Raw genomic sequence first — 14,189 nt, 5'->3', positions numbered from 1 at the left:
GTAGCGGTACGCCCCTTGCGTTACGTCTCTCGCGTCTCATGGCTGGCGTTACGCCCCTTGCGTTACGCCCTTTGCGGCGCGCCGCCGGCGTTACGCAATTTGCGGTGCGCTGCGCGGTGCCTGCCGGGATCGCATCCGGGCACCTCGCTGAGGTAAACGGCGGGGCTGGAGGAGCGCTGCCCGCCGCCATCTCGCTCCCAGACCTTAGGCCCCCCTTCCAGCCGGCACCATGGCGATGCAAGCGGCCAAACGAGCTAATGTGAGTGCTTTCCCCTGCCCCGAGGCCTTCGGGAGGGGTGTGAGGCGAGGGGTGGCTCTGGGAGAGAGGGGCGGCCCTCCGGGCTGCTCTCTGGTTAGGCAAAAGCACAGCCGCTGAGGGGGAGAAAGGGACGTGGAGTCTCTCCGCTGTCGTAGGCGCGAGGTTTAGTACTTAAATTGTAACATGTAAGGTTTGAAGTGAGTGTTTTCAGCCTGTTACCGCATGGCTTGTTTCCCGTCCAGATCCGGCTGCCGCCAGAAGTCAACCGGATCCTCTACATCAGGAACTTGCCCTATAAAATCACCGCGGAGGAGATGTACGATATCTTTGGGAAATACGGGCCTATTCGGCAGATCCGAGTGTGAGTACGTTTAGCTCTCTGTGAGAACTTAAGTGTTTTGTGGGCGTTGGGGTAGCTGTTCTAAGTCAGTGGTGCTACTACCGTAGGTAATAATTGGATTTTACAGCTGAAAAGGTGAATGTACTTTCAGAGCATCCCCGGGGAAGGTGGTGATGTTTCTCTTCTGTGTGAATTCTGTAGGAAAGAATATTGCTGGTAGATAGATTGGAAAAGCTTAAACCTGATGTGAATATAGGTAAGGAGGTAAAATAAGGACTTTTATTTAAATCAACCTTAAATGCACTAACCTTTTATTGTAATGGAAATGTTTGAGAAGCGAGGGTTGGAAGCAACCACTTTTGCTGCTTAATTAGTAATAGATACTGAACTAATGGAAAAGTAGAGATGCTGCTGTTGGTACTGGACATGTCTACCAAAAACTAGTGCACCACTATCAGATCCAGCTTGTCCTCAAGCTGTAGTCCTTGGATCAGAGAGATCTGACCATAACTTTGTTCTAAATGCACCAAGGTTATACTTCTCTACAGCACGTTTGAGTTTCTTCCTTTTAGTTCCTTTGAATATTGAAGACCTGAGCTCTGACGTTCCTTGTTACCCAGAGTACTGTCGAATTGCTGTGGATTTACCCATGATTTCATCTGGTTAATAATGTGTTCTAATAAGTTGCAGGCAAAAAGAGTCAGTTGAAGCTGGAATTTGGGATTAGCTATTGAGAACTGCAGTAAGATTGGCTGCAGTATTGACATTCAGAAAAAGTTTTTGTTTTTTTTTTTTCTCCCTCTAAGTATTTGGAAAGCAGTGGGTGACCAAACTTGGAGCTCATGTTCAGTACTTAAAAAGAAAACATTGTCAGTCATACTTCTTTAGATGAACAAATAGAGAGGAAACATAGATTTTATTTGATAAGGTTTTTTCATACTGCCTTTGTCCAGGTGTTGACAAAATAACTTGTGGCATCTCTGAGTTTTGGAGTAGGTTGTTAGTTGGACCAGAGCAGAACATGGCCTTGCTTATGTTGTTGTCTGTTTCTTATGCTCTGAGAGTGGGGTGGGTACTGAATCCACAGTGAGTTTCACTGGTTGCATTACGCAGGATGTAAAGATGGTAACAGCTAAACAGACCAAACTTTACCCCAGATAAAAGTGCTTATTTCAGTCAGAGCCATAGTGATGAAAAATGGTTGTTCAGTGTAAGGAACTGCATTGGGCTTACGTGGCAAGGGTTTGGTAGCAGGGGGCTGCAGGGGTGGCCTCTGTGAGCAGAGCCCAGCAGCTGCCCCACGTCAGAGCAGAGGGAACAAAAAGGAGTCCATCCAAATGGGATCTGCTGCTGGCCAGAACTGAGCCATGAGCAACCCTCTGTGGACCTCTGGGAGAGCAGATTTAAGGAAGGGAAAAAAACTGCTGTGCAACAGCAACTGGGAGTGAGTGAGAAATGTGAGAGTAGCAGCCCTGCAGCCCCCAGGTGAGTGCAGCAGGAGGGCAGGAGGTGCTCCAGGGACACAGCAGCAGTTCCCCTGCAGCCTGCGGAGGGGCCCCTGGTGGAGCAGGCTGTCCCCCTGCAGCCCAGGGGTCCCACATGGAGCAGATCTCCACACTGCAGCCCGTGGAGGAGCCCCCGCAGGAGCAGGAGGTCTGGGGGGAGCTGCCGCCCACCCGTGGGGGACCCGTGCTGGAGCAGTTTGCTCCTGGGGGATGGACCCCGTGGGACAGAGCCGTGTGGGAGCAGGTCTTGAAGAGCTGCTGCCAGTTGGCAGCCCCCGCAGGCTCAGTTTGGGAAGGACGGCATCCCGTGGGAGGGACCCCGCGTGGAGCAGGGGCAGAGAGGGACCCTGAGGGAGCGGCGGAGACAAAGCGTCAGGGACTGACCGCAGCCCCATTGCCTGTTCCCCTGCACCACTTGGAGGGAGAAAGTGGAAGAAGGTGGATGGGAGGGGGGAGGAAGGTGGTTTTGTTTTGTGTTTTAGGTTCTTGCTGCTTTAGCTTCTTAGTAATAAGTAATAAATTGCATTACTCTCCCTATACTGAGTTTATTTTGCCCATGGTGGTAACTGTTGATTGATCTCCCTGTCCTTATTTCAACCCCTGAGTCCTTCCTATCACATTTTCTTCCCCTTTTCCTTTGAGATGTGGTGGGGCTCAGCTGCCCAGCTGTGTAAAACCAGCACAGGAACAGCAAGTTTTATGCATAGAATTCCTTTCAGGAAACAAGCAGGAACAGAGGGGAATATGGGGGTGTCCTCTTGAATGCTGGGTTGGAACGTGCAGCTGGTGCAATCCTTCCAATACAGAGTTGAGCAACAAAAGTTACTGGGGAAGTGGTAAAAGGAGCAAGGGATGGTGTAAATTTGTTACTTGGCTAAATAGGTGGAATCGTTCATTAACGGTCATTAGTCAGTAAAGGAAAGCTAAGATTTCTGAAAAAGGGTTGTTTGGAGCGGTGTGACAGCAGCACGTGAAGCATTCAGGTGTGTCAGGAGATGCGCTGAAGTGTTTCTGACAGGAGCCGCTAGCAGCGTGCCTGCTGATTGTTCAGCACTGCTGGTTCGTATTGTGTTCAGAAATCCTGATGTTGTGAGACAGGAAGCGCTGTGGAGATCCCTTTGTAACGACTTAGCCCCTTTGTGCGGTTTTTAACCTGTTCACCTCTTCATTTGCGTATGCATCCCAGAGCAGACATGCGAGATGACATTTGGTGGAGTTCTCTGACAAGTCAGTGCCTTAGGAAGGGTTCTGCTGATAAAGGTCACTGCAGCTGTGTTCCAGCCGGGATCTTTGGGACCCGTGAGCTCTGTCAGCTCTCTGAGCTCATTAGCGTTATGGGGCCAGACGTGTCTGCTGTCCCCCAGGCAAAGGAAATTGGATCAGTGGCCTGACAGGTGGTGGCTGTGTGTCTGAAGTGGTCTTGGAACAGCGCAGCTGGTTTGTGGTGCGCTAAGGACAGCATCCCATCCTGGGAGGCAGCAGGTCTGGGCAGCCACTAGCAGACAGCCCAATCCCATAACCTTCGATAAAACAAGCTAACTGCTGTTCCAAAAACTTTGCCGAAACATGATAACCCCTCACAGCAACAGCACCACATCTGTTACATTTTCCTACCGCTTCTGACTCTGAATTCCAAGATTGGTGTAGGAAGCAGGGATAGATTTCAGTGCCAAGCAAACCCAGTAATCATTCTGTGGTGAAGCTCCACGAGCTAATCCAATCTCAGTCACTGCTAAACACGAGTAGAATAATTTCCTGTTCAGTTAGTCTAACATTCACCCTGATCTTGCTCTGCAGTGGGAACACTCCCGAAACGAGAGGAACAGCCTACGTAGTCTATGAAGACATCTTCGATGCTAAAAACGCCTGTGATCATCTGTCAGGGTTCAACGTGTGCAACAGATACCTCGTCGTTTTGTACTACAACGCAAACAGGGTGAGTGCTTGGTGTTTTCTAAGCTTCCTGAGACCAGTGTCACCCATGGTGATAACTGGTGGCCATTTCTGGCAATGAACACGCCAAAAGGTTCAGATTTTCTTCTTATGCCTTTTATTTTTATTTTCCTAACCACAGGCATTCCAGAAGATGGACACAAAGAAGAAAGAGGAACAGCTTAAACTTCTCAAGGAAAAATATGGAATTAACACAGACCCACCAAAATAAACTGATAATTTTTTTTGAAAACTGTTTTCAAGACCTGCCATTGTGTTCTTGAACTGCGTAAGGATTCTCTCTGATGTATATATTTTTAAAATTTAATAGGCTGTAATCTCAATCTTTAGATCTTCGTATTAGGAATAAATGTAAAGCATCAGAAGATCTGCTTTAAGACCAACCCCCCCTAAATGGACACAGCTTCATCGTGTTGCAGGGCTGAGCTGTAAGCGCTGTGTAACCACTGTCCTCTCTGGCAGGCCCTTGTAGGACAGGACCGAGCACAGGCCTGCTGAAATCCTGCCCAGACTGCAGGACTGAGCTTAAACAGGGCAGCCAGTTAATGCAGAGAGCTCAAGGGGCTTTGTATCAGCTGTCTGCGTGGTGAATTTCACTTGCCACTCTTAAAAATGGAGTATTGCGAGTAAATAAGTGTCCCTGCCACAGGGATTCTTTTGCTTTTTGGTTTTTCATTAAAAAAAAAAAATGGTTTGATTCTTGTTCACACCTGTATGTTTTATACAATTCACTGCACCTTTCTCCTCAGAATGTTTGTTACTAGGAACAAACAAAGCCTGACTCCATGTTTATAATGAAGTTTCTTCTACGAACTAGGAAATGAGTGGCCTTTTAAAATAGTCCAGCTGCTTTGGTGACTTCTGTCAAAATGCCTTGTTCCCAGCAATGAGGACAGACCAGGTGAGCTGCTGTGAGACAATCTTGCTGTATAGCTAAGAGAGAGATTTTTAAGTGTACCAGGTTAAAACTGAAGTTAGTAGGAGCATCAGGAATAAACTTCATGCTTTTCATGTTGTTAGGTAATACCAGAGCAAAGCAAGGCCACAGATAGTGGTGGTAAGTCCTGGTCGGGGTCTGCTATAGACCGCCGAACCAGGATGAGGAGACGGATGAGGAATTCTACAGGCAGCTGACAGAGGTTGCAAAATCATCAGCTCTTGTACTCGTGGGGGACTTCAACTTCCCTGACATATCCTGGAAGCACAACACAGCCCTGAGAAAGCAGTCTAGGAGGTTTCTGGAGAGCGTGGAAGATAGCTTCCTGACGCAGCTGGTTAGTGAGCCTACCAGGGGAGGTGCCCCGCTAGACCTTCTCTTCACAAACAGAGAAGGACTGGTGGAGGACGTGATCGTCGGGAGCTGTCTAGGGCAGAGTGACCACGCAATGGTGGAGTTCACTATTCTTGGCGAGGCCAGGAAGGGGACCAGTAAAACCGCTGTATTGGACTTTCGGAGGGCTGACTTTGAGCTGCTCAGGACACTGGTTGGTGGAGTCCCTTGGGAGGCGGTTCTGAAGGGCAGAGGGGTCCAGGAAGGCTGGGCGCTCTTCAAGAGGGAAATCTTAATGGCGCAGGAACGGTCTGTTCCCACGTGCCCAAAGACGAGCTGGCGGGGAAGAAGACCGGCCTGGCTCAACAGAGAATTGTGGCTTGATCTTAGGAGGAAAAAGAGGGTTTATAAGCTTTGGAAAAGTGGGCAGGCCACTAAGGAGGACTTTAAAGAAGTAGCGAGGCTGTGCAGGGACAAAATTAGGAAGGCCAAAGCTCATCTGGAGCTCAATCTGGCTACTGCCGTTAAAGATAACAAAAAACGTTTCTATAAATACATCAACACAAAAAGGAGGACTAAGGAGAATCTCCATCCTTTACTGGATGCGGGGGGAAACTTAGTTACAAGAGATGAGGAAAAGGCGGAGGTGCTCAATGCCTTCTTTGCCTCAGTCTTTAGCGGCAATACCGGATGTTCTCTGGATACCCAGTACCCTGAGCTGGTGGAAGGGGATGGGGAGCAGGATGTGGCCCTCATTATCCATGAAGAACTGGTTGGTGACCTACTACGGCACTTAGATGTGCACAAGTCGATGGGGCCAGATGGGATCCACCCAAGGGTACTGAGGGAACTGGCAGAGGAGCTGGCCAAGCCACTGTCCATCATTTATCAACAGTCCTGGCTATCGGGGGAGGTCCCAATCGACTGGCGGCTAGCAAACGTGACGCCCATCTACAAGAAGGGCCGGAGGGCAGACCCGGGAAACTACAGGCCTGTCAGTTTGACCTCAGTGCCAGGAAAGCTCATGGAGCAGATCCTCCTGAGAGTCATCACGCAGCACTTGAAGGGGAAGCAGGCGATCAGGCCCAGTCAGCATGGCTTTATGAAAGGCAGGTCATGCCTGACGAACCTGATCTCCTTCTATGACAGAGTGACGCGCTGGGTGGATGAGGGAAAGGCTGTGGATGTGGTCTACCTTGACTTCAGCAAGGCTTTTGACACCGTCTCCCACAGCATTCTCCTCAAGAAACTGGCTGCTCTTGGCTTGGACTGGCGCACGCTTCGTTGGGTTAGAAACTGGCTGGATAGCCGGGCCCAAAGAGTCGTGGTGAATGGAGCCAAGTCCAGTTGGAGGCCAGTCACTAGTGGCGTCCCCCAGGGCTCGGTGCTGGGGCCGGTCCTCTTTAATATCTTCATCGATGATCTGGACGAGGGCATCGAGTGCACCCTCAGTAAGTTCGCAGATGACACCAAGTTAGGTGCGTGTGTCGATCTGCTTGAGGGTAGGAAAGCTCTGCAGGAGGATCTGGATAGGCTGCACCGATGGGCTGAGGTCAACTGCATGAAGTTTAACAAGGCCAAGTGCCGGGTCCTGCACCTGGGGCGCAATAACCCCAAGCAGAGCTACAGGCTGGGAGAGGAATGGTTGGAAAGCTGCCAGGCAGAGAAGGACCTGGGAGTGATGGTGGATAGTCGGCTGAATATGAGCCAGCAGTGTGCTCAGGTGGCCAAGAAGGCCAACGGCATCCTGGCTTGTATTAGGAACAGTGTGGCCAGCAGGGCTAGGGAGGTGATCGTCCCCCTGTACTCAGCTCTGGTGAGGCCGCACCTCGAGTACTGTGTTCAGTTTTGGGCCCCTCGCTACAAGAAGGACATTGAGGTGCTTGAGCGGGTGCAGAGAAGGGCGACGAAGCTGGTGAGGGGCCTGGAGAACAAGTCCTACGAGGAGCGGCTGAGGGAGCTGGGCTTGTTCAGCCTGGAGAAGAGGAGGCTCAGGGGCGACCTTATCACTCTTTTTAGGTACCTCAAGGGAGGCTGTAGCGAGGTGGGGGTTGGCCTGTTCTCCCACGTGCCTGGTGACAGGACGAGGGGGAATGGGTTTAAGTTGAGCCAGGGGAGTTTTAGGTTAGATGTTAGGAAGAACTTCTTCACTGAAAGGGTTGTGAGGCATTGGAACAGGCTGCCCAGGGAAGTGGTGGAGTCACCATCCTTGGAAGTCTTCAAAAGACGTTTAGATGTAGAGCTTAGGGATATGGTTTAGTGGAGGGCTGTTAGAGTTAGGTTGGAGGTTGGACTCGATGACCTTGAGGTCTCTTCCAACCTAGAAGATTCTGTGATTCTGTAATTGTTTCCCATTCATCGTTTGAACTCTGTAATATCTGGTGGAGGAAAAAGGAAACCAGATTTAAATTTTGGGGCTCTTTATTTCTAAAAGCATCAGCGCTCATGTCTTGTGGATAAAAATCAGTTTGTTGGTTTGCATAACCAGTCTAATTGAGAAGTAGACAGGACTGAGCTCTGCCTCTGGTCTCAACAGCTGGGAGTTGTGTGACAGCAGGTAGTCAGCTCACCTCCCAGGAGGATTTATGTGCTTGGATTTTGATGTTCAGCTCGCTGACTGTGCAACTCCTAGCCAGCGCAGAACATGGGCAGATGCAAACGTGCTTTGCCTGAGGATATATAAATCAGGTTAAAAATTATTGTCTATTACGTTGTCATAAAGGACAATTTTCTTTTTTTTATTGAATCTGACTTTAAAACATGCAGTTCTGTCTGTTTAGTAAAAACAAACAAACAAAAAAACCATAAATAAACATGTATATAATTTTGCTTTGTTTTTTAATCAAACTTTATGCTGTGTTTGTAACCTTTTTAAAAAGGAATTAATCCTTACAGGAAGGTGTGACACGGGAAGTATTTTGCTGAGCACCCCTCACTGTACGTGTGGTGTGTGCATAAACATTCCTGCGTGTTCAGCAGCTGGGTGAGGGGGGGATGATGCCCAGCACTGTAACAGAAGCTGTCACCTGTATTTGCCGGGTGCTGTTCCTGTCGTTTCTCAGCTGGGAGCACACACGGGGTGCCTCAGGAATGCTTCAATGAGCGAATTTCCCTTCAGGCCCCGAGGCCTGACTGCTGTGTGCACAGCCGCAGCTCTGTGAGGGTGCTGAGGGGTGCCAGAAGGACGCACACACCCCTGACACAAGTTGTTAGTGAGCATTTAGAAAGCCCCTGGCTGTAACTGGAACCAGAGGTGCTCGTTACCATGCCGGATTTATGCTTCTAATAAATAAATGCTGGCAATAAACCACTGATGGACTAGGGATGGAGCCGCGTTCTGTCAGACTTATTTAAAGTCACACACAAATCCTGCATTCCCTCTATCAATAGCACAGAGCGCGTTGCGTGCACTGTAGGGTCTGTTTGGGTGAGGATTTGATGCTCTTCGAAATATATATATAAAGCAATTCTTTAGGGTAATAAGATTAATAAAAATTCCTTCAATGAATCCTCAAGATCAGCAGCTTTTGATTTCTCGGAGAGCTCAGCTGCTGCCTTTCATTAAATATTCCATTTCATACTTTTTCTTCTAGTGCCTGTTCAGGGCTTTCAGTGTCCCTGCACATGTAAAATGAAATAATAATTTGTACCTGCAAGACAGAGGGAATGGAAATCGAATGCCCGGAGGATTGTTTTGATGAGGTCTGCTCAAGATTTTGTTTGAAATGGAGTATCAAAGGATGGGGAAATGAGTTCAGTTGTATGAATGGCAGAGAGGGCAGCAAATAAGGCAGATGTTACCAGCCTTGCAGTCTACATCTGTGCTGGTTTTTGTGTGTGCTCGCTTTCCATTTAATTTTTCAGGAAGTAGGGCATGAAATTAAGCCTGGAAGGTCATTTTTTTCCATCTCCACTGTTTAGAAATTAGTAACAAGAGCATATCTGATTACACAGGCAGTGGCAGCAAATTTTTTCCAATCCATTATACAGTGGTAATAATTATATGTACTGTGTTGATCGATGATACAATTAAATAAATTAACACATTTGCAGTCAAATAAAGAGCTGAAGATTACATTTCCTTGAAGACTTAATTTCCCTAAGTATCACAAAGCACAATTAGTTTTCCTTTCAGATTTTTTTTTTAATGAAATTGGCATGAAAAATGTCATAATCTCTGCTTCCAACAAAGGTCTCTGAAGAGAGAGGGGTGATGAGGGAAGAGAGCTTCATCAAGCAGCTGTAACAAGGGTTTTGCAGGCTGGGGTTGTTCAGCTGAGGGCACTGGAAAGGTGCCTAGGGTTTTTTTTAATCTTTCTCCATGATAAGAAACCCAAGAAGAGGAAAAGGAGAGCGATGCCCGAGCTGTTGTGTAGACAGCAGCAGGGTGGAGAGGTGATGGAGGTGTACCAGGAGCACGCGGTTGCTCCGGGCACGCTGCATTGATCCTTCCCAGCACCATTTGCTTTCAAGGCATTTGGGAAAGGTCCTCACTGCGAGCTCTTGGTGAGTCTACGCATCCTCCTGCCTCCAGAGGAGGAACCGGTGCTTTGTGCATTCATGCAACTGTCAAATGGAAGAAATATTCCTGCCTCGCGTGCCGTGAGCACGGCGCGGGAAGTACGATGGCAGGTTACGTGACCAGCACATGAAAGTGCAGCCCAAAAATGAGATTTTGTGATAATGAACAAGGTTTTGTGAGGTGGATGCATACAATTTTGCTCCTTTTCAGCCTGGTTCAGCTCCAGCAGGAATTGTTACGCTGGTTTTACCATTGAGAATTGAACCTGCACTGTAGGAACATCCCTTTCCCTCTCTTCAGCAGCCAAATTTTGGCCAATGTTGAAGGGCCACCAGCAGTGCAGGGGAGATGATGGAGGGTCAGGAAACCTCCCTGCACCTATGTGCACCCTCCTAGGTGCTGCTGCCCCTACAGGGATCTTCCACGGGGCAGTCTGTAACAGAAGCAGTATGTAAAATTATGCGTGTTCATGTAAAGAGAGACATAAATAACAAAAAAATTGGTGGGTGATTGTTCGAAGAGCATCTTATGCACCAAATATCATTCCAATGGTCAGCAGAAAGCAGAAAAAACACACAGAAATTGTAAAGTATCAATATTTTATTGTTTTATATATATATATTTAATTCTTAAATGAGACAGTACTTTTTAAAACAGCAGCAAGCAGAACGTACAAGTTGAGAAAAGTGGCAGCGCAGGTAACTCTGTTTGGCTAATGCCCGTTCATGTACAAGGCGTACATTGGATTTCTTGAGCACCTTTTGTGTTTTTATTTTTTTTTTCTTGGTTTAAGTGTACAGTAAGGCAGTGGTTTTTCAGTAAGGAATATATATATATATTTATATTTATATATATTTGCAATCGTCACCGTGACTGTTTATTACATGCAAGGTAAATAAAATGTACAACTTGAACATGTTACAGCGGGAGACGTTTTTTTTTTTCCCAAAGCAAAGCTTCCGATAAAAGGCAACTACGGACACCACAGAGTTAAAAAACCGGAGAGAAGGCTTCAGAAACCGAACAGCAGGCGCTACTGACGTGACGGCTTGAGCAGGGAAGGGGAGGATTCCAGTGAAGATTTCTCCTGCTGCGGGGCAGTGGAGAAGGAAGGGATGGTTATCGACAGGTGCCTCCCTCGAGAAGACTCACTCCAACCGGAGCAGCTCCACATCGAAGAGGAGGGTGGCGTTGGGAGGGATGACCCCGGGGTGCCCCGTGGCTCCGTAGGCCATCTCGGGTGTGCAGGTCAGCTTCGCTCGCTGGCCTAAGCTCATCTGGGTTTTGGGTGTGGGAGAGAGGAAAAAAGATAACACACAATATTAGGAGGAAAAGAACAAATCGCTGCATGGCAGATTTACAGAATCGAGGCCAGTTAGAACCATGGGATTCATCTTTCAGCCTTTGTAGAAAGCTCAAGCTGCCACAGCTCAGGTCTCCTAACTCCTCTGGCTTCTCACTGCTGATGAGTGAGATTTAGATCGCCAGAGCCAGTCTGAGAGCACCAGGAAGGGTTTTCAAGGAACATTTTCTTCCACACGGCTTACCCCGGAGGCAGCTGCATGAGGTGTGAGTTCCGCTGAGGGGTGTGGGATCCCTGTAACACCGTCAGCAGGCGTTATGGACAAGGCTCCCAGTGGCAGGTACAGTCAGAGCTTTGTAGTCATGAGAAATCAGAGCAGAAACACAGGTGGGAAGTGACAATCACTGCTTCACTGGCAAGCAGTGAAGAAGCCCCGTTTTTCCTTCTTCAGCCACCAGCAGGGATGACTTTACTGAAAGGGTTGTGAGGCACTGGAATGGGGTGCCCAGGGAAGTGGTGGAGTCACCAGCCCTGGAGGTCTTTAAAAGACGTTTAGATGTAGAGCTTAGTGATACGGGTTAGTGGAGGACTGTTAGTGTTAGATCAGGGGTTGGACTTGGTGATCTTGGAGGTCTCTCCAAACCTAGGTGATTCTGTGCTTCTGTGACTTCAAAACTACTGCCCAAAGGTTAATGCTGTAAACGTCCAACTTCCTACTGCTGGGCAGATGCAATGTGTAGACTGATGCACTCCTACTTAAAAGAGGTTCCCCTAGGCTCAAATCCGAGGGCAGACACCTCACCTCAGGTGCTGCTCATTCCGCAAGAGAGTCCTTGCCCCTGGGACGGACAGAGATGCCCATTTCTCTCAGCCCAGATTAGTTCTAGTGGTAGAAGTACTCACCAGTATTTGGGGTATGAAGAGTCAAAACCCTGTTCTTCCAACAAACTATTCGAGGTAGGACTTGAATTCCTCTCAAAGTAAGACTCATGCACCCCATGCTGGTGACTGAATATTCACTGACCAGGGAATGATCCTGGATTTGAGGCAGTGATTTTAACTCAGCCTTCTCTCCCAAGACTGGACTGGACTATGGATTATGCAATTTCTCCTGTTGAATTTCTTTTCGGTTTCTATAAAACATGCCAAAACTGGAGCTTTGATCACTCTGGGTAGAAGAAAAATGTATGACTTCCTCACATCCAGGGAGCACAGGACTGAGGGTGTAAGAGCAGATGAGCTCCCTAAATCCAAATCTAAACGCTAGACAGAGTGAGCTGCCTTTTTCCAAGAGCCTTGTGTCAATCACAGTCCCCAAAGCCTTCAGAAGACAGCCACGGGCTGACTGATCCGCTAGGAGGAGCAGGAGGTCAGCGTGTGGCTACCCCGGCTGCTGGCCTGGGTTCAGGCCACCCTAATGAAGGGCCATGGGGTGGTGAGTGAGTGTTAGGGGAGGGATAAAACTGATTCACCTCGAGCTTGCTGCCAGAGCTTTATCTGCACTGGGCTAAAACTAAACCCTCTGCACCCAAGTTTCTCATTTTGCATTCTTTCCTTCTCTTTAGTTAAGCATAAACAATGATTCCCGTTAATAATATTTGAGCAATTTCCTCCTACTTTGAGCTCCCGGACCCAGAACTAGGGAATAAAAAGGAATTTTGCACCCTGCTTTCACTCACTCTGGCACTTGAGAGCCCTGATGGCACTCCTCAGGGTGGGATCTCACAGCGTTGGAGACAAAACGCTGCAGAGATGGCAATGAACTGCCTTGTGTGGCTCCTTCCAGGTTTTACCGTGCTGGCACTCAAATTGTAGTTAACAGAGGGCAGTTTTCTTTTTCCTGGCTGAGGGCTTCTCATTGAATTTTGTAGCTGGGAGCCTTATGTCATAAAAGTAATGGTGTTTGGTACCCCGTTCAGTAAGGGTCAAAGCCGTGGAGGTCATCAAAATGGCAGCTTGGCCTTTATGGAGCAGCTGAAGAGAAGCCACTCCATAAATGCTGCCACCTGGAACATTTTAGAGGCTGATGGGGTTTATTTGTGGTAGTTAGCCCTGGGGAAGAAGCAAGGGTTATGTGGCACATTGACACCTAGCAGGGTGGTTAAAACCATTAAGACAACCTTGAGGGATTCCACACTGCCATTTCCACTTGGTCTTGTCAACACTGCACTGAGCACTGCTGTGCTTACACACCCTTCACGTGGTTTGAAGTTCAGGTAGAATAACTTCTTCGTACCTGTGTGACACCTTCTTCAAATCCCTTAATGACTTCTTGCCTGCCGATCTTGAACCTGAAGGGCTTGTTTCTGTCTCTGGAGGAATCAAACTTCTTCCCATTCTGCAGCATTCCTGCCAAAGCAAGACAAACAGCTTCAGTCCGAGCTACACCTAAACTGAAGTGCTGAGAGGGGAAAGAAGTGACAAATTAGTGTCTTGGACGCATCAACTGTTCGTTTCCATTTTCACTTTGAAGCCTCATCAGAAATGGGTATGGCAGGTCCAAACAGTCCTTGTGGAGAACATGGGTGACCCCGGACTAGTGCCATGTGTGGTCCAAAGCTCATGGCAGCCAACGGGACCTTTCCTCTGACTTCAAAGGGTGGGGATGGAGATACAGGTTTGGGAACTCCGAGCCAATTTGCTGCCAGGTAAACATATTCATGTTTAACTGCATTCAAAAAAAGGGAAGGGAAGGGAAGGGAAGGGAAGGGAAGGGAAGGGAAGGGAAGGGAAGGGAAGGGAAGGGAAGGGAAGGGAAGGGAAGGGAAGGGAAGGGAAGGGAAGGGAAGGGAAAGACATTTATAAGAATACTCCCTTAGCTCATTCCTTCTATTGCCATACAGCCCCAAGTCAGTCACAGTTAACACCTTATTTGCTCATTTGGACAGACACAACACTGTTTCAGCCTGTAAATTATGAACTTATGCACAGATTTTACAGCAAATGGACAAGCCTCTACAGGGCTCTACATCATTAGGTATCCTCGTTCTTTTTCAGACTGGTATTTACGATAGCTTTAAACTTAAGAGTAGTCAAG

General features: G+C 48.1%; 2 protein-coding genes across 2 annotated transcripts in view; one reads left to right on the top strand and one right to left on the bottom strand.

The window, feature by feature from the left end:
• Positions 1–118: 118 nt before the first annotated feature.
• Positions 119–4,292, top strand: SF3B6 (splicing factor 3b subunit 6). Its single transcript, XM_082757888.1, has 4 exons — positions 119–259; positions 502–620; positions 3,902–4,040; positions 4,179–4,292. The coding sequence occupies exons 1-4, from the start codon at positions 230–232 to the stop codon at positions 4,266–4,268; spliced, it is 378 nt and encodes a 125-aa protein (XP_082614014.1). The 5' UTR covers positions 119–229; the 3' UTR covers positions 4,269–4,292.
• Positions 4,293–7,366: 3,074 nt separating this feature from the next.
• Positions 7,367–14,189, bottom strand: part of FKBP1B (FKBP prolyl isomerase 1B) — a 46,892-nt gene continuing 40,069 nt past the window's right edge. Inside the window, exons 3-4 of the mRNA XM_082755986.1 lie at positions 13,389–13,501; positions 7,367–11,126 (exon numbers count right to left, since the gene is read on the bottom strand). Of these exons, the coding sequence (XP_082612112.1) occupies positions 10,998–11,126; positions 13,389–13,501 (242 nt within the window). The 3' untranslated portion in view covers positions 7,367–10,997. The remainder of the gene's footprint in view (positions 11,127–13,388; positions 13,502–14,189) is intronic.

Source organism: Aythya marila (assembly GCF_965140915.1).
Source record: "Aythya marila genome assembly, chromosome: 3".
Taxonomy (NCBI): domain Eukaryota; kingdom Metazoa; phylum Chordata; class Aves; order Anseriformes; family Anatidae; genus Aythya; species Aythya marila.
The sequence above is the reverse complement of the archived record's forward strand: the minus strand, read 5'-3'. Positions and strand labels throughout refer to the sequence as shown.